Below are 24,743 nucleotides of genomic sequence, written 5' to 3'. Positions count from 1 at the left end.
AAATAGGAGATCTATGGTGATTCTTTCATTGGAGGCAAGTGAAATCGGTCTTATATTATGTAATCTAATGACAGTGCACCCATTTGTATTAGTTATATTTTCCAGGGATCCTTTTTAAGTTTGAAATGATTTGTATGTTGCATTATTGGGATCCTCCTTGGTAGTATCTTCACTCTTTTGGATAATATATTTATATGTCTTTTCTCTCTTTTGGTAGGCTAATAATTTAGTCTAAATTTGAATTAAAATTAATTAGAAAGAATCATGATTAAGATCAACAGGTTGAGAGCACTTGCCATGATAATGGGATTGATTAATTTGAAAAAGGGGATCGAAAAGTTGATGTTGAGATGAGTAGAGCCACTGAAGTTGAAAGTATTGATAGCCTTGTTTCAAGGGAAAATGGCCTAGAAAGATTGATATCCACCAAGAAAGTTGGTTGTGGGTTGAGAGGAACGTAGGAGAATAAAGCAAGAAAGCACATCCCATTAAGTAACCCACACAACTTAATGCTTCAAAAAAGCCTGGCGAAGAAACTCAGAAAGATGGAATTTCTTTGTCATAATGGTATGTGCTTTTAGGTTAACCCATCTAGGATTCTTTTTATTTTTATTTTTATTTTTTATTTTTTAAACCTCTATAAATAAGGCACTACCAATAACCCATCTGAGCTAATATGACTTTGATTCAAAGATAAATAATGAAGTAGGAAATCTTTGGCTGTGAAACAAGCTGCACCCACAACAACAGTTTTAATAACACTAGAAAGGTATCACATCATTTCAGAATCTCAATAACCATCATAGATGGTGATGATCATTTTTCTTCTCTATTTTTTAACCTTTTTTTTATTTTTTTATTTTTTCTTTTTCAATGAAGAGTGTAGATTTATGATTCTTTGGCATCCAAACAAACCGAAAATTATGACCAAGGAAAAACAAAAAGCAATATTTAATGGAAAGAAGCTTTGAGAGACATCAGGAAACATGATATCACTTGAAAACCACATATTCCAAATTGAGTTTTCTTGCAAGGGTTGAGAATATATATGAAAAATCAATAGAAATTAATATATAATAGACTACATTTATGTGGCCTGCTTAATTTGAAGTCTCTATCTGCTACTGACCCACTTTCTTAGCCCAAATAGGCTGCCAGCAGGTTTTTCTTTTTTCTTATATATATATTTTTTTTTTTCCCATCAAAGATGGTGGTGTATTACCTTAAAAGTCAAATTTAGAAAAGTCAAAACTTGGGTGGTCCTTTAGGTTTTATTGTCTAATGGAATTAACTCTTAATTAGCACCCAAAGAAGAACCAGTTCTAGATCCCATCATGTTGGCTGCATCATATTTTCTTTATAAAATTGCACGATTTGTTGGGTATTTGTTAGGATAATCCATGTCTTAGACTTGTGTGAAACAGGTGGGATTCGATTGCAAATTTATATTCACATCCAAATCCAAAGGATTTACAAAAGCTATATTCAATATATAAATTTATTAGAAATGCTAATTATAAATAGTAAATTGTGTATGTCTACAAATTATTGACAAGCCAGATATATGCTCGACAAGTCTAGGTCGTATTGGCCGTGCGATCAACTGTATCACCACTATATATTAAACTATTGAATTAGATGGGATCTTGAGTTTGTCAAAAACTTGAAAGTAGGGCTGCTAATTCATGTTCACGTGTCGGGTTGGGATGATCATGTTGACGTATAAATATAAGAATATATAAGTCAATCTTAACTCAACTCATTTAATTAAACGGGTCAAATCTCTTAACTTTAACCGTCTAATTTTATGTCAAATTAGTGAATCATATAAAAAATTGCCGGCCCAGCACAACATGTTCAATTTCTGCTGGGCATAATGTCAAATTCAGAAGGAAGAAAGAAGTGTAGGCTTTGAAACTGATTTGCTGTATAATTAGAAGTTTGATTTGGAATAGGAAAAGAAATTTACCTGGGCTGAACAAAGTTGGCCCATACTTGACCAATGGGCTTCTTTAGCCCAGAAAGAGTCTCGATGTGCCTGGTGGATGAGAGGCTGCCATGTTTGAATGGCAAGATTTTTTGGACTGGATCAAGATTTAATGGGCCGGAAGTTAATGGGCTTGATATCAAAGGAATTCTCTTTTGGGCTCCACTCGCTGAAATTACCAAAATAACTCGCTCTTTTTTCTTTTCTTTTTTTCTTTAAACCATTAATAGAAAGGTAATATCATAAGAGTAATTATAAATACTCAACACTTTCATTTTACTAAGATGATATGACAGTATCTTTTAGCCTTTTGAAAAGAAAAAAAAATTCCCTTTTTAAGAAGCCCAACGAGATAGAAGTTGAATATATAGCATTACTTATATTATAAAGTTGAAAATCAATTGCATTTTATATTTTTTATAGAATTCGAATACAAAAAGAGTGGTTTATCTCATTTTAATTTGAATGTAGTTAAGGATACTACAACTTTTATATATAAGTCCCTTATAAACTAATGTGGCATTTACCACGTCAGTCACTGAACAATTAAATTTGATTGTGGTTGGCCTGGTAGTGTCGTGTGGACCATCACATTAGCTTGTAAGTTCATGTGGCACTTACCACGTTAACTACTAAATAATTAGATTTAATTGTTTTTGATGTACTAGTGCCATATAAACTGTCACGTTAGTTTGTAAGAAGTTGTAGTACCCCAAACATTTTCCTTTTCATATTCCCACTTCTCTCATATGGGTAGATTTCAGGTGAAATCCCATCATAAAAGAGAAATCAGAAAAAAATAATAATGATAGTAACAAAAGATGGTACTAAAATATCATTTTTCATACAAAATCTCAAAACGATTTTAAGTTTTTGTATAAAATTATACATAAATATATAATTTCCTTATAATTAATTATTTTAACTACATCCAGATCTCATTCAAATCAAACTTGTACCAGATTCGGATATCTCATTTTGATCCATTGGCAGCTTGCAATATGCAATCGTTTATTCTTTCGAAGTGACATAATTACAGGCTAAAGGTGTATGTCACAGAATATGACCTATTAGCAAACGATGTGAAAAATATGAGTATTTTCACATTTTCTACACTTCTGTTTTAAAATGCACGTTTGACTTACAAAATCGCAAGGCTAAACAGACTCTAAAAAGGAAAATAAACCTACTGCAAATGCAATTTGCACCAAAGAAAACCCATGATGAGATTTGCATTGGAGAGAATGGAGGATGAAAATTAGAAAATTACAAGTCACTATATTACACATTACACTACATTATTTCATAATTACCTTGAGACATTTGATCCTCTAGATAAGCTAACCTAAGTCTGTCCCCAGTTGAAAATTCACTCCACAAATCATAAATCTTCTATCTGTTCTAGGGAAGAGAAATGCTCATCAATCCTGCTGAGAGTCTCTTGATCAATTTCTGTAGTGCTAATCAACTTTTTCGAAGAATATTGCAATTCTTTGCTGGGTTCAGAATCAATTTGAGGAATCTGATCCTTTGGATCAGCATCTTCAATTTCTGTTTGATTAGATGCTGTGCCCCGATTAAAGAGCTGGAATTTCATGTCCAAGCAAGATCTCAGATCCTCCTCATTCCGGGCTTTGTTTAACTTATCAATGAGATCACTTATACCCAAAGCCCTCTCAGTCTTCCAACTTTTTGCCTTTTTGGGTCCTTCTTTAGGTTCATCTTGGTCACTTAGATCATTAACGCCATCATCCAACTCAGGCTCATGAAGCTTCTTTAATCCCTGATCAACAATTTGTTGTATCCTCCGCCTGAAGTTATCTGTTCTTATTGAGTTTGATCGTAGCTGCAACTTCAGTCCTGAGACCATCATCTCAGGGTTGTCCTCCATAGAAGTAGGGTTAGGGTTTGATACAGAGGACTCAATCTCAATGGAACCTTCAAGAATAGACTTCACAGAAAATACTTCTTCTAGTAAACCGATATTCTGCATGTATCGGTCAAAAGCTTCATTCTCCACTTCAATGTTTCTCTCCTTGTATTCCTTTAACTTGGAAAATCTCCAATCGTTTAATGCAGCAGCATCCTGAGATAACTTCCTATATCAGGACAAGTAATTCTTACAGCCATATCATAAATATGAACAAAAATATATTGATTCAATCCATGCACCTTTCTAGTCAACGGCTTTCTCGAACGGAGTGGAAGTTGCACATTATTGAACTGGGCAAAATTGTTGGAAAGTTGCCGAAGTGATGCAACTCTTAGTGTAGATCTGAAATAAATCCCAAAACCAAAACAAAAAGTTTACAGCAAAAACTTAAAAGACTAGTGATACAACTGGAGAGATTTGTAAAGAGAAGCATGTCAAAGCAGTTGCTGAAATAGGGGTATTAGAAACATATATAGGAACCTCAGGAAAGAAAGCATTAACAGAACAGGAAAAACAAACACTTCACAAATGGAAATGTGAATTTAAACGACTACATAAAACAGAGAAGTGAACCAACTAAATTCTTAACGTAATCACATGACATACGAAGACTTGAATCATCAAATAGGGTAAGTTTTGAAAACCTCTAATCAATTCTGGTTCAGGAGTAGACCCTTCAAACTTGGCAAAAATGCAAACACAGACATTTAGAAACTGACAGAGTCAAACATGGAAGAGCTCAACGAAATTCTTCAAGAAAAATTATTTTATACGCTGCTATTGTCCTAAACACTAGACGCATAAATAAAATTATATATGTGAGATGGAATTATATGCAGATCTGAGTGGTTAATCCTCATCACTTACCCTGAGGGAGATGCCTCAGTCGCCTGCTGGTCAAACATAGGAGTGCTTGAACTGGGCGTCTTGTCGGGAACGGTTGCATTTGCTTTCAGAACTGCATTCAATAAACAATATAAGAAGAAACGAGGTCATGCTCATAATAAAACATTAGAAGCTGAAACAAGCAAAAAGACATAAATCTCTTATCAACCTCACAGAAGTAGTAGAGTTTAGCTTTATTAGATGCATTCCTTTAATACATATACTTAACTCAACTAAACAAAATGAGACTTAAACCCTCCATGCAACTTCTGATATATATACGGTAATGATGCAAAGCACGCGGCGTGCGTGGCACGCCCACGCACGCCAGTGCAAAAAAAATTTTTTTTTTTTTTTTTTTTTTTAAAAAAAATAATAAAATAATAAAAAAAAAAATTTTTGTGCCTGGCGTGCATCACTGTTGATGCACGCCAGGCGTGCTTTCCATCATTACTCTTTCACCCCTATATATACCAAGTAATTTTTGGATCAGGAAAGCCAACCATATCTAGTGTAGTAACTTCATAGTGTCTATGATACTACTCAATAACCTCTTAATCTAATTGCAATAATTAGAAAAGACTAATATTCTCACAGCAGAAAATTTATACTTGCTAATTTGTCATACATGTTAGAGGGATATAATAAACTTAAATTATAAGGCATTCTTCCCCTAAAGAAAAATTGTGTTTATTCATTATACATTGATCATGACTACAGAAAACTTTTCATTTCTTGTTTCAAGACGCACTGTCATTACGACTACAACATCATGGTTGGAAAAGACAAGTTCCAAAAAAGAAACAGATAAAACTTCATGCATATACCAAAATAACAAACTGACCATATATAGTCACTTATGAAAAATTTCAACTATGATTATTTATTGTGTTGGATGACAAGGCCCAAAGTCTGATACACTACCTTCTGTAATCTCCTTGTCCCAAAAAAATGCTTTGGCACAAAAAATCCTACGAGTCTATGCTGGAATCTTAGGTTTGTGAGAGTTGAAAGTTAACAAATTGAGGAGCCTTTCTAACAGTAACTTGATACAACATGTTGGGAGATCATCTTAACCCAAAAACATAAGCCAGTAAGTTTAGACCCAACAAATTATAACAAATCACTCTTATCACTACTACAATGTGGAATTCACATGTGAATATTCTAATAAATCTCCCCCTTCATGTGTGAGTCTATCATACTACATGAGCTACATGGCTAGCATTTGCCTTGAATAGAAGCATCTTTTACAATCCAAGTGTCACATGTCACCATGAAGTCCAATGTTCACCATTAGAAAGCCTTTTACTAAACCACGAGTGGAACTAACATGGAAGTTATCTCGCGCAACTCTGGAAACCACCAAGACACATGAACAATTGCTTCAACTCACCACCATTAGAGCCTTTACTCAACCATAGGTTTCCACAAAAGTCACCAGCACCTTATTGTGAAAGCATCAACAACATGCAATTGCATCGAATACTTATCTTGTCGAATCAGTCTTTATATATATATAATTGAAATATCATTAAAAGCGCAAAGCGCAACCCAAGTACACATAAAGTATAAATGAGAAACGCCAATCTAGAGGGAGAAAAAAGAAAACCACCAAGACACAAGAAACGCATGTTGAATCGGTCTTCGATACAACTTGTTGATATCTTGGGTTTGTGAGAATTCAGAGGGGACTTGATACAACATTTTCGAACACCAGTTTAATTCAAGAACTTAAACTAGTGAGTTTGGATCCAACAATATCATATTAACCACTCATGTTTTTCACTACTACCCAATACAAGACTCAACCACTTACCCAACCATACTCCTAACACATGAATATTTCAACAGTCCAAAGTAGGAGAGTCAAAACTCTACTCAACAACTTCTTATAGCCTATTGTAAGTGGCAAACACCATTATCCTCATGCTCAACAGCTCAACTGACATTTAGCCTCTCTAACTTGTATACAAGATATAATTATCCGAGTGTTTAAAATATCTTCCTATCAATTTGAAATAAAGTTTTCAAAATATGAGAGAACAATTCTAAGCTAAAACCTTTTTCTTTTAATAAATTAGTGATAATTTAACTTTCAATAATCCAATAACAAACATAGTAAATGATCTAGGCAGACAATTCCCAAACCAAGAAATAAAGACTACATGCATACACCAAGATTACAAAGTTTCCTTTCTATACCAAATTTGTGCATCAACAGATGATTGATTGATGTGACCCTAAGCATTGCAGAATTCCATTAGTGCAAGGCAACCCCTAGTGCCATTAGTATGGAGGCTGGATTGGAACCCAAGTTTGGGCTCTACCTTTGCCTGGGTTCACAACCTGAGATTGGTGGCACCTTTGACGCCAAAATGAACTGCTACAAACATGCACTGGTTATCACCATTACAATCAACCTTCAATTTACCTTCTTCACCTTATTTTTCATTCCACTAGTATTCAAGTTACCTCCACATTAAAGCCTTGAATAATCCGATAACTCAACAACTTAAAAGTTTCAAAACCTCAAATTCTAAGTCAAACAAAAATGCAGGAATCACCAACTTGACCAATATACGTATTATAGTATTTGAAGTATAAAGCTTATTCCACTAGTATCAAATATTAAAAAAAACACATGGTCACAGTTTTTTAGTTTTTTTCTCAGAGGAAAACTTATATGTGTCTCTCACTAGCCAAAAAGAAAGTGGCATAGGAATACGCTTCCGTTTTTAATGTAAGCGGCAGACAACAAAGGTGAATCAATAGCAAAGGAGCATTCTCAGATTCTGAATATGTATTTAAAAATATATCAATATTGAGCATGTTCGATATGACACTCAGTTGTCAACCGATGACTATGGGACAAAATATACCAATTTTCAACACTAAATATATATTTTAGGTTAGCTTACCATGAATAGGACAAGGATTTTGATCTCTTGAACAGCAACTCTTGCATGACTTGAATGGACACCTGCATAGTTAGTTTTCTTTAGGAAAATATATAATTTCAATTGATAAAATATAAATGAGAAATTCTAAAAGACCCTTTTAAAGAACTTCTTCTACCAAATAAACCCATAAAAAATATCAGCTTTGTTTGTTAAATCATTCCCATTTCACTTTTGTTTTCTATTTTCAAAACAAAAACCTTAACGAACAACCTAAACACAAAACACTCAAAACCATTTTTACCTTTATGTCACATCAAAACACTTTTTCAAACCAAACATTAAAAAAAAAAAAAAAAAAAAAAAAAAAAAAAAAAAAAACACCCAACGAAACACATTAACAAATGGAGCCATCCTTTCTATAAGACCCAATTAACAAATGGAGCCATCCTTTCTATAAAACCCAATTTGCAAATTTCATTCTAAAGGGGTTCTCTTAGAAGCACTAGGAACATGCTCACTTGGGTTCCAATATACTGCGTTATATGCTTCCTTCTCTATTTCAAAAGACCTAGGAGCCACCATTTGATGAATAAGCAGTAAAATCTTCCAAATGTTCATCAGAGAAAAATGGATTTAAAGGGCTTGCGTTCTGGTTGATACTCTTATAGAGTCTAACTCCACGTCCTTTGTTACTTAAGAGCTCAGGTCCAAGTCAAAGCAACGCACTTTTCTGTCTTGTTAAAATGTTGTAGAGCTTAATCTCTAATTCAGGTCCCAAAGAAGGACCTTCCTCTCAATCTACATCTTCTATTATAGAACTTCTGTGTACTTTACCGTACACCACTAGTCAATATCCAAAAAACTACTAATAAAAAAAATTCCAAAAACCGCAAACATGTCTTGGCGCTTTTTGACTTCATTTTCTTGCTCTCAAAAAAAAAAAAAAAAAGAAAAGAAAAGAGTAGCTTGAAGCATTGAGAAAAAAAAAAAGTTTCCAGAAATTAGTTAAATCTACCCAATACCCAAAAATTAGAATATGCACACAATGTACACCAGTAGTCAATATCGAAAAAACGTTACTTGTCTTCGCGATTTTTGAATTAACTATCTTGCTTTTCAATTTCTTCTTGAAAAAAAAAAAGCTTGAAGCAAGGAAAAATAAACGTTCTAGAAATTAACAAAACCTACCCAACACCCAGCAAATAAGAATACAAAAACACACACACACACACGTACACACAAGTTTATGACAAAATTCTAGGGTTTTGAGACTAGAGTTCGAAGGGAAAATACGCAAAATACCTGGAGCGAGCGACATTGCCGCATATCTGACACTTGGGCTTGTTAAGCCCGCGAAGGGTCTTCGGCGGCGTGTCCGTACGGTGCGCCGAGCTGGCGTTTGCGTTGTTGGCTAGGGCCGGCGATGAGGCCGCCATCTATGTGCTGCGTGTTGGAGCTTTTTGCGTGCTCTTCTTCTTCGAAGCGAGCGAGAGAGAAATTTAAAAAATGACTCAATTTGTTGCTTTTGGCGCTCGGGGAACGCTCGTTTTATGGGTTCAGGCACCGATGGGAAAATTAAGGGATCGGCAGCACAGCAAATCAATTTTGCGGTGAGCTTCTTATATGCGGGCTAGGGCTCTTTATGGGCCGGGTCCGTCTATGTTTGGTCAACAGTGAGTGGGGGTGGGTTTGCTTTTGAACCCAAAATCAACCTCTTCATTTTTTAAATTATCATTTAACACGTATGCGCATGTGTAGGACCCACATGAACCCCACATATTCAATTATAATTTTAAATTTTTTAAGGAAGGGAGAAGGACCGGAGGAGGATTTTTTTTTTTTTTGAGACATGGCTACACAAGAGGGGAAAGGGAGATTGGAACTAGTGACCTCCGTTTCATGAGGCATGGTCCCCAGCGGATTGAGTTACCCCTTAGAACCCAAAGGAAGATATATAACAAGTCTCGTTTGTTATTTCAAGTATTAAAATGTGCCCAAACATGTCACGTGTTCATTTTTTCTTCTGATTCAATGTGTTTGGCTAACAAAAGGGTTTTTTTTTTTTTTTTTCTTTCTTTCTTTCTAATAATTGGTAGTTGAAGAGGGTCATATATCACAAGTAGTAGTTCGTGAAGGCAATCAGTAAATGAGGTGATAATATGTGGGGGTTAAGTGTAAGAGTAATGCTAAGTACCATTTTTTTATCATCTTAAAATCCTTTTAAAGTTAATGTGACTTTCAAAATCAGCATTTGATCAAAATTCAAGTATGATTCATCTAAAATTTAATGGTGATTTTAAAAGCCACATTAGCTTTAGGAGGATTTTAGAAGGATAAAAAGATGGTACCTAACATTACTCTAAGTGTAATTATCTATAATTATTGAATGAAAGAAAATGACGGACGCAAGAGGAAAAAGAGACACTACATATTTTTGGGTGGTTCGGTTTTAGAAGCTTACATCTATCACTAATAGGTCGTTTGGGTTTCTTTTAATAAAGAGCTTTTCGTCCTCCCAAACGTTGAACCGAGCGTTTAGCCATAAGCTCCAATTTGGGGCTTTTGACCAAACGCACTTCAAATGGAAAAGACACGCCGCAGTTTTTGTTTAATGATAATAACACAATGCCAAAAATATCCAAAATATTTCACATATTTCCAAAATATTTCACATATTTACAACATTACCAATATATATACAAATTTTTTTCATGCCTTGCGCCTCCTCCGCGAATTTGAGAGCTGCAAACCCTTCTGTGAATTTCAGAGCTGGTGAGTCCCGTCGCCTGTCTTTGAGAGCTACATGTTGTGGTATGTCTGATTTTTCTTTTGATTTCTATATACTCTTATTCTTTTGAGGGTCAAAGAGAGAAAGAGAGACGAAAGTTTGACGTTCTTGGCTACAAAAAACATAACCAAGAGAAGGTGTTTATATAGAAAGAGAAAAATCATGGTGAGTAGTATGGTTTTTTGAGCAAAGTGATAGAGAGACGAGATTTCTGTATTTTGGGTTGTTTTTTGAGTGTATGGTTTACTGAGCGAGAGATGGAAGAAAATATTGAGGGAGAGAGATATACTTTGAGGACTAGCAGAGTAAGAGAGACGATGGCTTTATTACTCAGCTGGCTTTATTACTCTGCTTTTTTCTGGATTTTCTTTTTTCTTTCTAATCACTTTTTTTTGCATTGTTTCTGATGCGGCCCCTTTTTCCGCTTGCTTTTTCTGCATCTTCACGTGGAGCACGCCCTGTTTGAATTATCTCACTATTTCTTTCTCTCTCACACGTTGCATTCTCACGTCACATAGCCTTGCCCTTCTGTTAACAGAAAGGACAAGAACATGTGCGAACAACAGAGATTTGGCAGAGATATTTTGTAATCTCTTTCTCTCTCTCTCACACCACCGAGTCATGCCTTCTTCTTTGCAATTAATTTTTTTTTTTTTTTTTCTAAGCAAAAACACTCCTGCAAAACTTTATTCCAGCAACTTCATTTTATATGTTAAGATAGCAGCAGCCACCTCACCTCATGAATATTCTGCTACCTCACCTCATGAAGATTCTGCTACTGATATTATGGAAATCAGCTCTCATACAGATCCTTCTGTGAGAATAATGGACATCAATTCAATAGACAACAAGAAAGAAATCAAGGAAAGGTTTGGTGATTAATACTCCAGCTGTCAATGATTCCCCAAGACCTTCTCTACATGCCTCTACGTGTTGTACAAGACCTGCCATATATACTTATACGTGTTGCTCAAGTTCTCATTAGACAGCCACTCAATTGATACGTGTATATTTGATTTACCATCATTTACCTTATTTTAATGTGACTTGTATTATGTATAGAATAGGTCTAAAGAACTTTCCTTGTATGGTGTATCTTTTCCAATTCTATTGTTCTCGTGTAAACTCATATAAATAAAATGCTACTGCAGTGTTTTGGTTAAGTTGACCAAAACCAATTCTCCACTACTCTGTTCATGGTATCAAAGCCTTCATAGGCCAACGCCTCTTCTTTATTTTTCTCAATGGGTTCCTCTTCAAACACTACCACTGCAACCTGCTTCACTCTACCAAGCTTTGCTCAACTCCCTGCTCTCAAACTCGATGAGCATAATTATTTGCTATGGCTGTAACAAGTTGTTCCTACCTTGAAAAGCCACGACTTGATGGGCATAGTGGATGGTTCTGACCCATGCCCACCTCAAACCATACCTGATGCAGAAGGCAAGTATGTTTCTAATCCTGCCTATGTCATTTGGGTTAAGAAAGATCAATTCCTTCTCAACTGGATCAATGTCAATCTTGCTGAATCTGTTTTGGCTACTGTTTATGGCCTTCATACCTCACGTCAAGTGTAGACTGCTTTGGCAAGTAGGTTTGCTTCTCAATCACGGTCACGTATTTCATACTTGAAACACCAACTTCAAAGCCTCAATCAAGGATCCAAATCCTGCTCTAAGTATTTGAGTACTGCCAAGCGTTGGGCATATCAACTTGCTGCTATAGGGAGACCTACTGATGATGAGGACTTGATCTCCTTCATCATCAGTGGACTCAATCCCACATTTAATTCATTTGTGACTTCTATTTCTATTGCTACCAGGGACAATCCACTTTCTTTCTTAGATTTTCAGGATGAGCTCCTGAATCATGAGATGCTCCTAAACCAGCAGCAGCAGAATGCCACTACTGATGTTCAGAATTTTGCACTCTTCATGCAGAGCCAAGGTGGTGGTCCTTCTAGACCCAACTTCCATTCCTTCAACAAAAAAGGCAAGGCTCCTCAGTTCAATCGTTTTCCTCCCAAGTATGGCACATCCAAAGGAATTTCTATTCCTGGCACTAGTGGTCCTGCATCATGACAATTTTCCTCCTACACTAATGGCATCTCCTCCAACAACAATGGTGGTTCCTCCAATCAACCTCCTCTTGCTTCTTGTCAAATTTGTGGCAAGACTAGCCATCAAGCCCCTGACTACTTTCACCGAATGAACTACGCCTATCAAGGGCGCCACCCTCCTCCTCAATTGGCTGCAATGGTGGCACAAACCAACAGCACCCGTGAGGAACAATCATGGTTCGCGGACAGTGGAGCCAATGCCCACATCACAAGTGCTCTAGAAAATTTAACTATTCAGCCACAACCCTTTCAAGGCCCTGAATCAGTAGCTGTTGGAAATGGAGCAGGCTTGAACATTGAGCACACTGGTTCAACCATTCTCCACTCATCAAATATTCTTTTTCATCTTAAGAATATATTGCATTGTCCTACTACCACCACAAATCTTCTTTCAATTCAAAAATTCTATCAAGATAATAACTGTTATTTTATTCTCACATCCTCTCATATTTTTACGAAGGACCTTCGAACTCATGCACTGCTCCTGAAAGGCAAGAGTGAAAATGGGCTCTATCCTCTGAGGCTGCAAAGATGCTCATCCAAAAATGCTCTTGTCTTTACTGCATTTCTAGTATTAAAAATTTCTATTCTAGTGTGGCACTCTAGGCTTGGTCACCCTTCCCTTTCCACTGTCAATCGTGTAATAAAGGCACATTCTTTGCCTACTTTGAATAATGATTCTAATAAAGAGCATTTTTGCGATTCTTGTCAATTAGGAAAAAGTAAGAAATTGTCTTTCTCTGCATCAAATAGAATCACTACCTCTATTCTTGAACTCGTTCATACGGATTTATGGACATCACCTATTCCTTCTATTAGTGGTTGTAAGTATTATATTATTTTTGTAGATGATTTTACACGCTATACGTGGTTCTATCCTCTACATTTTAAATCTGATACTTACAATTGCTTTGTCAAATTTAAAGTTCTGGTTGAAACACAATTTTCTTGTAAGATTCGGCAACTTCAATCCGATGGTGGGGGAGAATATACCTCCCACCTCTTTCAAAATTTATTATCCAGCAATGGCATTCAACATCGAAAGAGTTGTCTACACACTTCGCAGCAAAATGGCTTAGCTGAACGGAAGCTTCGTCATATTCTTGAAACTGGACTTACCTTGCTTGCCTACTCTGGCTTATCTAATCGTTACTGGGTAGATGCCTTCATGACCGCTATTTTCATCATTAATTCGCTACCCACCCCTGTTTTGAACAACACTTCTCCTTATGAGAAGCTGTTTCTTAAGTCACCTGATTATACCCTTCTTTGAATTTTTGGGTGCAAATGCTTTCCATTGCTTCGACCATACACTTCTCATAAACTAGAATTCATATCCAAAGCCTGTATTTTTCTTGTGTACAATCATGCAGGATATCGTTGTTTGGACCCTGTCACTAACCGTGTGTATTTATCTCGACATGTAGTTTTTGATGAGCAATCCTTTCCAGCCAAAGATCATGCTCGACTTCAAGTGCTTCCAAGATTAATGCAGTATCTGATGCTCCTTTCATGGTTTCGGTAAGCATCTCTCATCCCATATGTCCTTCATTGTCTCTTAATTCTACACCACACTGCCACGACCTCTTCTTCTCTCTCATCTACTGTTTCTTCCCTGGATGCTTCCCTTGATCATCCTTCTTCTTCACCTCGTCTTTCCCTTGAGTCACCATCTACTATTCTTGACCAACTCCCCATCACATCCCCTGCCCCTGCCCCATCCGAGAGTGCCCATCTTCCCATTGTACCTCTTGCACCTGCCCCATCTGAGAGCCTTGCTCCCCATGTGCATCCTATGACCACACGCTCTAGGACTGGCTCCCTTAAGCCTAAATCCTTTTCATGATTTCCATCTCTACTATACTACAAAGCACTCTCCTCTCAAAGCCTTTCCCTTCATCCTTACTGAAACTGAATCATCCTGCTTCACCAAAGCTGCCACTGATTCTCGATGGAGGGCTGCTATGACTGCTGAGTTTGAGGCCTTAATCTCTAATGGGACATGGACATTGTGTCCTCGTCCACTTCACCAACGTGTTATAAGGAATCGGTGGGTTTACAAAATTAAGCAAATGGCTGACGGTTCTATTGATAGGTTCAAAGCTCATTTAGTTTCCAAAGGTTTTGAACAAGAAAGTGGTGTGGATTACACTGAAACATTTAGTCCCGTTATTAAGCCTTCCACTATTTGAATTATTTTGGCCTTGGCTGTACATTTTGACTGGCCAATTAAGCAGTTGGATGTCTCCAATACCTTTTTGCATGGTACCTTGTTGGAGGAGATCTACATGGAGCAACCTCAAGGTTTCGTTGATGGTGACAAACCAAATTTTGTATGTAAGCTCCACAAGTCCATCTATGGACTCAAGCAAGCTCCAAGAGCCTGGTTTACATGTTTATCTACTGTCTTATTGGAGCTGGGGTTCACGGCTTCACTGGTTGATTCTTCCTTATTTCTTTTCTTTCATGGTCACATTACTGTTTTCATGTTAGTTTACGTTGATGACATAATTGCCACAAGAAATCAACCCTCTGTTATTCAATCTCTTATTATTAAGCTCCAGCAGAGGTTCCCTTTAAAAGACTTGGGTCGATTGGGCTTCTTTCTTGGCATTAAGGCTACCCGCTCCATTGCTTGCTTGCACTTATCACAATCCAAGTATATTGCAGACATTCTTCATCGCACACGCATGTTTGGTGCTAAGCCTACCACATCTCCCTGCTCCTCTGGTTCAAAGCTCTCTAAATTTGATGGTGAGTTGCTAGCTGATCCAAGTGAATACTGTCAAGTGGTGGGAGCCCTTCAATATTGTACCCTTACTCGCCCGGATATTTCTTATGCTGTCAATCAATTGTGTCAGCAGATGCACTCCCCCTCTTCATCTCACTGGTCCGCTGCCAAAAGGGTCCTCAGGTATTTGAAACATACTATTGACCATGGGCTTCTTTATACCAAGGGACAGTTGCATCTCCAAGCCTTTTTTGATTCTGATTGGGCTGGCTGCCCCGACGATCGTCGCTCAACATCGGGCTATGGTATTTTTCAGGGTAATTGCTTAGTGTCTTGGAGTGCCAAGAAACAAGCAGTGGTTTCTCGATCAAGCATGGAAGCTGAGTACCGCTCCATGGCTCTAACTACTGCTGAATTATTTTGGCTCCGTATGTTGTTCTAGGAATTACGTATTCCCTTGGATGTGGCTCCTGTGCTTTGGTGCGACAATGTCAGTGCTTTAGCTTTGGCTACCAATCCTGTATTTCATGCTCACACCAAACACATTGAAGTTGATTACCACTTCATACGTGAGAAGGTTCTGAATAGGGATATCCTAATTAAATTCATATCCACGGGTGACCAACTTCCAGATGTTTTTACCAAAGGGCTATCTTCTGCTCGCTTTGCCCTCTTACGATCCAAGCTAATGGTTCTGCCCAGACCCCTTAGCTTGCGGGGAAATGTTAAGATAGCAGCAGCCACCTCACCTCATGAAGATTCTGCTACTGATATTATGGAAATCAGCTCTCATACAAATCCTGCTGCGAGAATAATGGACATTAATTCAATAGAAAACAAGAAAGAAATCAAGGAAAGGTTTGGTGATTAATACTCCAGCTGTCAATGATTCCCCAAGACCTTCTTTACATGCCTCTACGTGTTGCACAAGACCTGCCATATATACTTATACGTGTTGCTCAAGTTCTCATTAGAGAGCCACTCAATTGATTCGTGTATATTTGATTTACCATCATTTACCTTATTTTAATGTGACTTGTATTATATATAGAATAGGTCTAAAGAACTTTCCCTGTATGGTGTATCTTTTCCAACTCTATTGTTCTTGTGTAAACTTATATAAATAAAATGCTCCTGCAATGTTTTGGTTAAGTTGACCAAAACCAATTCTCCACTACTCTGTTCATTATATATATAATCTCTCTCTCTCACCACCAACTCATGTTTTTGTCCTTTGCAACACTTGATTATGAAACATGCTCAATATATATATATATATAATCTCTTTCTCTCTCTAACACACACCACCGAGTCATGCCTTCATTTTTGCGATTAATTTTTTTTTTCCTAAGCAAAAACAGTCCTGCAAAACTTGATTCCAGCAACTTCATTTTATATATATAATCTATTTCTGTCTCTCACCACCAACTCATGTTTTTGTCCTTTGCAACACTTGATTCTGAAACATGTTCAATATATATATATATGAAATTTATGAAATGGGAAAGTGACAATGGCATAAAAAATAATTAATTCACGTGAATTATTTAATGTTTTTTTTTTTGTTGCAAAAACTTGATTCCATTATTTTTTGATATTGCCCTTTTGTTTGATGGACATGCATATTATTTATGTAAATATGATTTTTTTCATTCTATCAATTGATCAATTTAAACAAATTTTTAATTGTTAATAGTGTTTAACACACTTTTTTATTTATAATTTTATCAGATTATTTATTGTGTGACAAAATGAGTAAAAAAGGTCAAAGCAATGTTGCTGCTACGGCAGATACTCAGATAATGAAAGTAGTTTGGACTGAAAAAATGCTAGAAGATTATCTTGACATATGTATTACTGAAATTCATACTGGTAACCGCCCAGGAACACATATCAATAGGACACGATGGAAAAATGTGATAGATAAATTTAATGAAAAAACTGGAAAACAATATTGCTATAAACAACTAAAGAACAAGTGAGATAATTTGAAAAAAGAGTGGAAAATTTGGAAGAGATTGATAGGGAAGGAAACTGGCCTTGGATAAGATCCGGTGAAAAAGACAATTGATACACCCGATGATTGGTGGGAAAAAAATTGCAGGTATTATATTTGTACTTGTTTGTTTTTTGTTTAAATGATTTGCACAAATGTTTATTATTGATTTTTACATATACCTAAATACAGGAAGTTCCAGAAGCAACCAAGTTTTGCACGACAGGTTTGGCTTATGCTATGAAGGTATAAATATTGTTTAGAGATATAACTACCACTGGGGAGGGATTTTGGGGATCATTCATAAGGTTGGTTCCTAATGATATTGGTTTCATAGATAGTGCAGAAGTATTGCTTAATGAAGATGACAATGTTGTAGAAGGTTTAGATGTTTTGGATGATGAACCAAATCTCAATACACATGGCATTGGTGATATTCCTGCTAATTTAGATACGCGGGATAAAGGAAATAAGAAGTTTGGTCTTGCGGTTCAATGTAAGAAAAGAAAAAAAGGAGTTCAAATTGTTAGTCAACATTTGAGTCGTATTTGTGATGTAATAGAAAGTAAGAATACAGTAACATCTAAGAGCTACAATAAGCCTGGATGTAATATTGAAGAGGTCATGGATGTTGTTCGGGGGATTGCTGAAAGAGAAAATGACATTGATATCTTTAAGTTTGCAACAGAGGTATTTCTTAAGAGATCACATAGAGAGATGTTTGTGACTATTAAAGAACCATGGTTGCAGATTGACTTTATCAAGCGAATGGGAAATAGAAAAATTAACCGTCGTAGCATGGATTAATGTTTTTATTTTTTAATGTTGTTTTGTTATGAACTATTTGAGAACCTGTAAGGATTTATTTGAGTGTTATTTTTTATTTTTTTATGTGTTGATTTGTGTACTAAGGTGAGTATATTTTAATATTTCATAACTATATTTGGATGATGTTTTTCTTATTTTTATGGGTGCTTATATATTTATTTTGTGTTTATTTCTTTATTTGTTTTCCTTATAGACATGGACAATAGTAATTATAGCACTTAAGATGATACAAGTGATAGTGATTATGGTGAAGAGGAAAATGAAAATGAAAATGATGTTTTTATTCTAGCAGCTGCAGCAGTAGAATTTGTTGAAAACTATTATATGCCATATATTGCAAAGGAACCTTGTAGGACCTCTTCTCAAACAGGTTATAAGTGGGTTATGGAGATTGTACAAGGTAATCCTCATAGGTGCAAACAAAATTTCAGAATGGAAATACACGTATTCCTTTACTTGTGTAAAGAGTTGAAGGAAAATATCATTTAAGAGGTACTAGGAAATTAACTGTTGAAAAGTTGGTAGCTATGTTTTTGATTACTTTAGGCCATGGGTTTGGGAATAGGATAATGCAATAAAGGTTTCAACATTCAGGAGAAACAGTTAGTAGACATTTTACTCATGTTTTAATAGTTGTTTCAAGAATGACGGTTGACATTATTAATCCTATTGGCCATACTTCAAAGATTGTATTGGAGCCATTGATGGAATCCATGTGCCAGTTAAAATTTCTCCATCAAACCAAATACCGTATATTGGTCGGAAAGGGACTCCTACTCAGAATGTTATGGCTGTTTGTGATTTTCGTATGTGTTTCACCTTTGTTTGGGCTGGATGGGAAGGTACTGCACATGATACACGCATTTTTTTGGAAGCTATTCGAAATGAAGAATTGCGATTTCCACACCCACCTAGAGGTTTGTATTTAATAAAAATAATAATTATAAATTATACATGAAAAAGAAAATTTATGACTGTTATTCTTATATTTTTTGTAGGAAAGTATTACTTGGTAGACGCAGGATATCCTCATATGAAGGGATACATGGGGCCATACAAAGGAGAGCGGTATCATCTACCAGACTTTCGTCGCGGAAGCCAACCGAGGGGTATGCATGAAATTTTTAATCATGCACATTCATCACTTAGATGCACTATTGAAAGAACATTTGGAGTTTGGAAAAATAAGTGGAAGTTATTGCATTGCATGCCGAGTTTTCCTTATGATAAACAAGAGAAAATCGTGGTGACGTCTATGGCTCTTCATAACTTCATTAGGAAGCATGCAATAAAGGATGCTGAGTTCCAACCATATGATGATGATGATGATTTACTACCTACTGACAGTATAGGCGATGGCGAAGCACAAGATGAGTCAAGCATACAACAATCAGATACATCATATGAAAATTCTATGAACATTGAGCGTGATCATATTGCTAATCTACTTATGACTCGTTAATTTTATTTTTATAAACTACTTAAAATGTTGTAAGGATTTTCTTGAATGTTGTTCTTTTTTATGTGTTAAATACTTTTAAGTGTTGTGGTGTTAAAAAGTGTGTTAAATAATTAGAAGTGTTAAATAATTTAAATAAATTTTTTTTTTTTTTTTAAAAAAAAGAAAGAATATGTTGACGTTTTGTTACATAAACCATTACAAAATAATTTTTACTTGTGAAATCTAACATTAACCATTTTTATATAAAAATGTTGGTATAAAATGGAAAAAAAAAAAAAAAAAAATCATTACCAACCTTAGGCCTTTATTGAAAAACATGTAATGATTTTACATAAAATGACATATAGTTGGTGTCACATAATGATTTTTTTTTCGGCCTATATTAAAAAAAAAAAAAAATCATTACATGTCCTTTATTGTCATTTTTTCAACTAAAAACACTTTTTTTTTGTTTTGTTACCAAATATCAGTAACATCAAAAAAACACTTAAGACATGCGGTTACCAAACATGTAAACAGTTTTTCAGTAATAGCACTTTTGACAAAAGCTCACAGGCAAAAGCTCCATATTCAAAAGCTCTATTTTCCATCGCAATCCCAAACAGGCTCTAAGAATTACTCAAAATGCTATATTTTGCTCTTATGGACTTTAATATATTTATAATACAAATAACCATATTTACAGAAAAATTAGTTGGCAGAATGAATAAAAGGAAAGTAATCCAACATCAATGGTAAGTATTTTATAAAGGAAAATGTCTCAACCCTAATATTGAAAGTTTTGTACTCTTAACAGTTTTACGCCACCCCATTTTTTTGGTGTTTTATATAAACTATGTATCTAAGAAAATGAATCACATGTTTATATAAGAGCAGTAGATAAATCATTACAATTTTTTATAAGTGAAACTTCCTTTCGTTATTGTTATTGTTATCGTTACAGTTAGAATACTCTCAACAGCTTCTTTTTTATTTTTTTTAAATTTAAGAAATAAAACTATTTTTTGCTTCCTTATCCAAATACACTAAACAAAAGTTTCCCTTATTTTTTCTTGTACTATTCAAATATTAATTCTTTGCAAAATGCAAGTTCCCTAAGTACCTTGACATTTTTTGGTGTTAAAATAGAATTTCAACACAATCCCTAATAAAAAGCAAATTAAGAGAGGAGAAAATAAAAAGAAATATTTTGTGTTAAAATAATGAAAAATAAAGTTAGAGTGTTACACAATATATAGGTAGCACTGTAGCTTCCATAATGTTTAAGGAAAGCATTAAAAAGACCCCTATACACACATCAAGCTCGTTCGTTAGAGCAGAACAAACGAAAAGAAGAAGAATCAAGCAGAAACTATTGAGGGAGATTGCGAAAGACATAAACTATTGAAGAATCAAACAGACCCAAACACTATCACTACCTGTCTGGTGAGCGAGAGTGAGAGAGTGAGAAATGAGAGTTCAGGTGGAAGATCCGTTGTGACTAGTGAGGGGGATTGAGAGAGAGACGTTAAATTTTTTTTTTTTTTTTTGTAGGGGCATTGTCCCAATGCAGTCTGAATGCAACCTGTTAACTTGTCCCACATTGTTAAGAAAACATCAATCTCCAAGTTTGCTTATCTATAAAAGGATGCATATCCTCTCTCTTTGAAACCAAATGCCTAACTGTATTGACTCAGGCTCCATACTCGACTAGCCAGGCTAAGCAAATACTCATATGTAAACTAACTTCTTAAGCCGTTTAAGAGTTAAACAAAAACATTAAATATAAGAGCCAGCTCGTGAGCTGGCTCGGTTCGACTTATTATTAGCTCGACCTCGATTTTTTTTTGCTCGCCCTTGAGTTCGAGCTCGAGTAAAATTTAAACGAGCCAAGCCTGAACATTGGAAGCTCGTTCAAGCTCGGCTCGTTTACACCTCTATACACACGTCACACCAACTTATATGACATATTTTAAGTAATTTATACTTTTATTTTATTTAAGTGATTGCCATATGGTAAGTCACATAAAATATGTTATTTGGTGTGATACCGTGAGTTGTGATAACCACCTTGCTTGTAGACCTTAGCATACTTTTAAGAAAGGCCTCAGTTTTAGGTACTGAATGTATATTTTACTTTGAGAAATGCGTATATTTTTTTAATTTTTTTTTTCTAAAAGTTTATTCTGTGTTACCATCTCATAAATTGGTGACACATTTTTCATGGAATAATGACATATCATTTGGGAACCAACTTAAAAAAAGAAAGAAAGTGTAACACTTCTCACTTTATTGTAAAAATGAAAAAAAAAAAATAATAATAATAATATAAGCCAAACGGGTTACTCATGGCTATGGGTTAAGCGGTTTAACCCATTTATTGAATGGAGTTAATTCGGGTAGATTCAAATCCAATTGTACAAAATATATCTCGCCAATTTCGCGTCCAATTTGCACGTATATCAAAAATTACTAGCGCTAATAACACTGGCCGAGGACGCGTGTTTGCAGGGCTGGATTAGTATAAAAATGGGCTTTTCTTAAACAGTTTCATCCAAACCCTAAAGACAAGCTTACGCTAAAGACAATTTGGGGGAGGGGGTGGTTTCTTGGAAGGTTCATGGTTAGGAAAGTGTATGTGGTCGCTTATTGCTTCCAAAAAGGTTTTCTAGGCATCTCACTAGAGTTCTTATGTTTAATCATGTTTGATGTGACGTTGTGTAGCTCCATCTTTTTTAAACAAAATAAAGTGGAAATCAAAGTTCAGTGTGAGCAAATCATGACTTTGATTAAGGAAGCCACTACCCAACTATATCTTTTTCTCTATTAATTCATAAATAAATAAAAATTCGATAATTATTATTTACAAAGTATTTTTTTAGTGTTTAAAGACGGAGATTTTTTTTAATTTTTATTTTTTTTTAAAAAAAAAATTGTCAAACACTCCCTTTTATAAATTGAAAAGTTAAACAACAAAGAATGTGATGTAATTTTACAAAGACTAAGAAGAGGTCAACTTAATTTTTTTAATATAAAAAGAAAAATAAGGCAATCAATCATTACATTATTGTCTATCCAATCTATTGTCGTTTTGTTGACTTTCTCATATAACAAAAAAGGGCCCACGAGCCTATTCTAGTAATCTTGTTTCATAGCCTGTTTTATGTTTACCGACATTGGATAAAAAAATCCACCGCCCGATCCACACTTCACATTTTAAATGATAGATTCATATTAAGAAATAAATAAATATATTTATTAAAAAGGAAGACGATGATACATTGTGGAAATGACAAAAAAATCCACGCAAGGGGAAAGAGAGATAATCTATATATATATATATATATATATAGACAATGGAATGATGTTTTAATCTTATATAAAACAAAGGAGACAAATAGAATAAAAGAGTCATAATTCATTATATTAAATTTTTAAATGTAAATCATATACTTTTTTTTTTTTTAATAACAAATTTTTTTTGTTTTTTTTAACGTATGGCATGTGATTGCTCACTTGGTTAATAGAATTAAAGTTACTTACTTTTTATATAATTTGAATATAGATTCAAATTTTAAATAAGGCACTTTGTCAGTTTTCCATCAAAATTAATGGTGTCATAACTCTTAAGTCACTTGTTTCTCAATTGACACATCAATGTCTATATCAACATCTAATATCAAGACTACATCATTAAGTGTCAACTCATTCATTGAAAAAATAAATAAAGAAAAAAATAAAAAAAAGGGCGAAACTACATGAACAAAAATCATATTTCTTCATCATCATAATTAATCTTTTGGATTTGTAGTATCAAAGGAAAAATCTGTTAACTTTAACATTGATATTAGGTGCCGGCATGAACCATAATATGTCAAATTATTCACACTTGGCAAATGAAAAACGTTAATTTTGACCATAAATGAACTAATTTAAAATTTGGGAAAACTTAAGCACTTTATTATTGAATCAAATGAAAACTCAATGACTAACTATGAATTTTTCCCTTTTAAAGACATAAATGAAATAAGAGGGCTGTTAGGTGTCCTAAAATCCTTCTAAAATGATGTAAAAAACATTATTTTGAAAAAGAGTTAGAAACAAATAAGAGAGAATGAGAATTTTTTAAGAAAAAAAAATGCTTGCTACATCATTTAGAAAGCATTTTAAAAAAAATCCCTTGAAATATCTAACATTATCCAGGAAATTATGATGATAGTTAGGGTCTAAAGAATAATTACCTGTTATATGGGGTGTTTTCTTTTTTTTTTTTTTAAATAAGATTTTTCTTTTGTTATATATATATATATATAGAGGGAATTTGACATGTTTTTGGATTTGGCAAAAGTGAGGGTCGGCAAACAGGAAAGCGATCTCTTATTAGATCGTACCAACTTGTGCGAAAAAAAGACCAGACAAGAAACGTGGGTAATATCATCTGGTTTGTATGGTCGACACTCATCAGCTTGGTCCCGAAAATATAATTACGAAAGTACACCCAATCGAATCCATCGTGTCCTCCCATTCCCTATCCTCATATCCCACGTGGCATTGAATTCAGTTGGCCGACGTGCCGATCCTACTTGCCTGACGTTTGCGTTGTTGACGCAGCCATCCTAATGCGGTACGCAGCAATGACGCGTATCACACACCTTATCCGCAGGATCCGACGGTTCAGAAGTGGCGAGAAAACGACGTCGACAGTCCGATCACGTTTTTCCATTTTTGTTTTGTTTTCCAAATTTCCATTATCTCCCTTGTTATTCTCCGGAGACCTCAATGGCTTCACCACTGTCATGCGACAATAAAGCATGAAAAAAATATTTTCTAATTCCGTCAAAAAAAAAAAAAAAACACATGTTTATTAATTGGTTTCAAAATATCTCTTGCAGGCATGCAATGGCTTCCTGTACTGCGGCGGTCGAATCTGATAAGCGTCTTTCGAAAGGGTAGTTCGTCGGTGACGCGTAGCACCGAAGTCGTCAGCTGGATTCCAGTCCACCACTCCATCTTGTGTGAACATATAAAAAAAAAAAAAAAAATCTAATGGCCAAACAAGAATATATATATATTATTTTTAAAATAATAATAAAAAATAATTAATATAATATAAAAAATAAGAATGTTGAAAG

At 35.0% G+C, this 24,743-nt stretch overlaps 1 protein-coding gene across 1 annotated transcript; it reads right to left on the bottom strand.

The window, feature by feature from the left end:
* Positions 1-2,985: 2,985 nt before the first annotated feature.
* On the bottom strand, positions 2,986-9,305 carry LOC132175247 (uncharacterized). Its single transcript, XM_059587121.1, has 5 exons — positions 9,011-9,305; positions 7,727-7,788; positions 4,788-4,878; positions 4,160-4,262; positions 2,986-4,073 (listed from the first exon to the last, which is right to left on the bottom strand). The coding sequence occupies exons 1-5, from the start codon at positions 9,142-9,144 to the stop codon at positions 3,369-3,371; spliced, it is 1,095 nt and encodes a 364-aa protein (XP_059443104.1). The 5' UTR covers positions 9,145-9,305; the 3' UTR covers positions 2,986-3,368.
* Positions 9,306-24,743: the final 15,438 nt, after the last annotated feature.

Source organism: Corylus avellana, chromosome ca3 (genome assembly GCF_901000735.1).
Source record: "Corylus avellana chromosome ca3, CavTom2PMs-1.0".
Lineage (NCBI taxonomy): Eukaryota > Viridiplantae > Streptophyta > Magnoliopsida > Fagales > Betulaceae > Corylus > Corylus avellana.
This window is presented reverse-complemented; position numbering and strand designations above follow the sequence as displayed.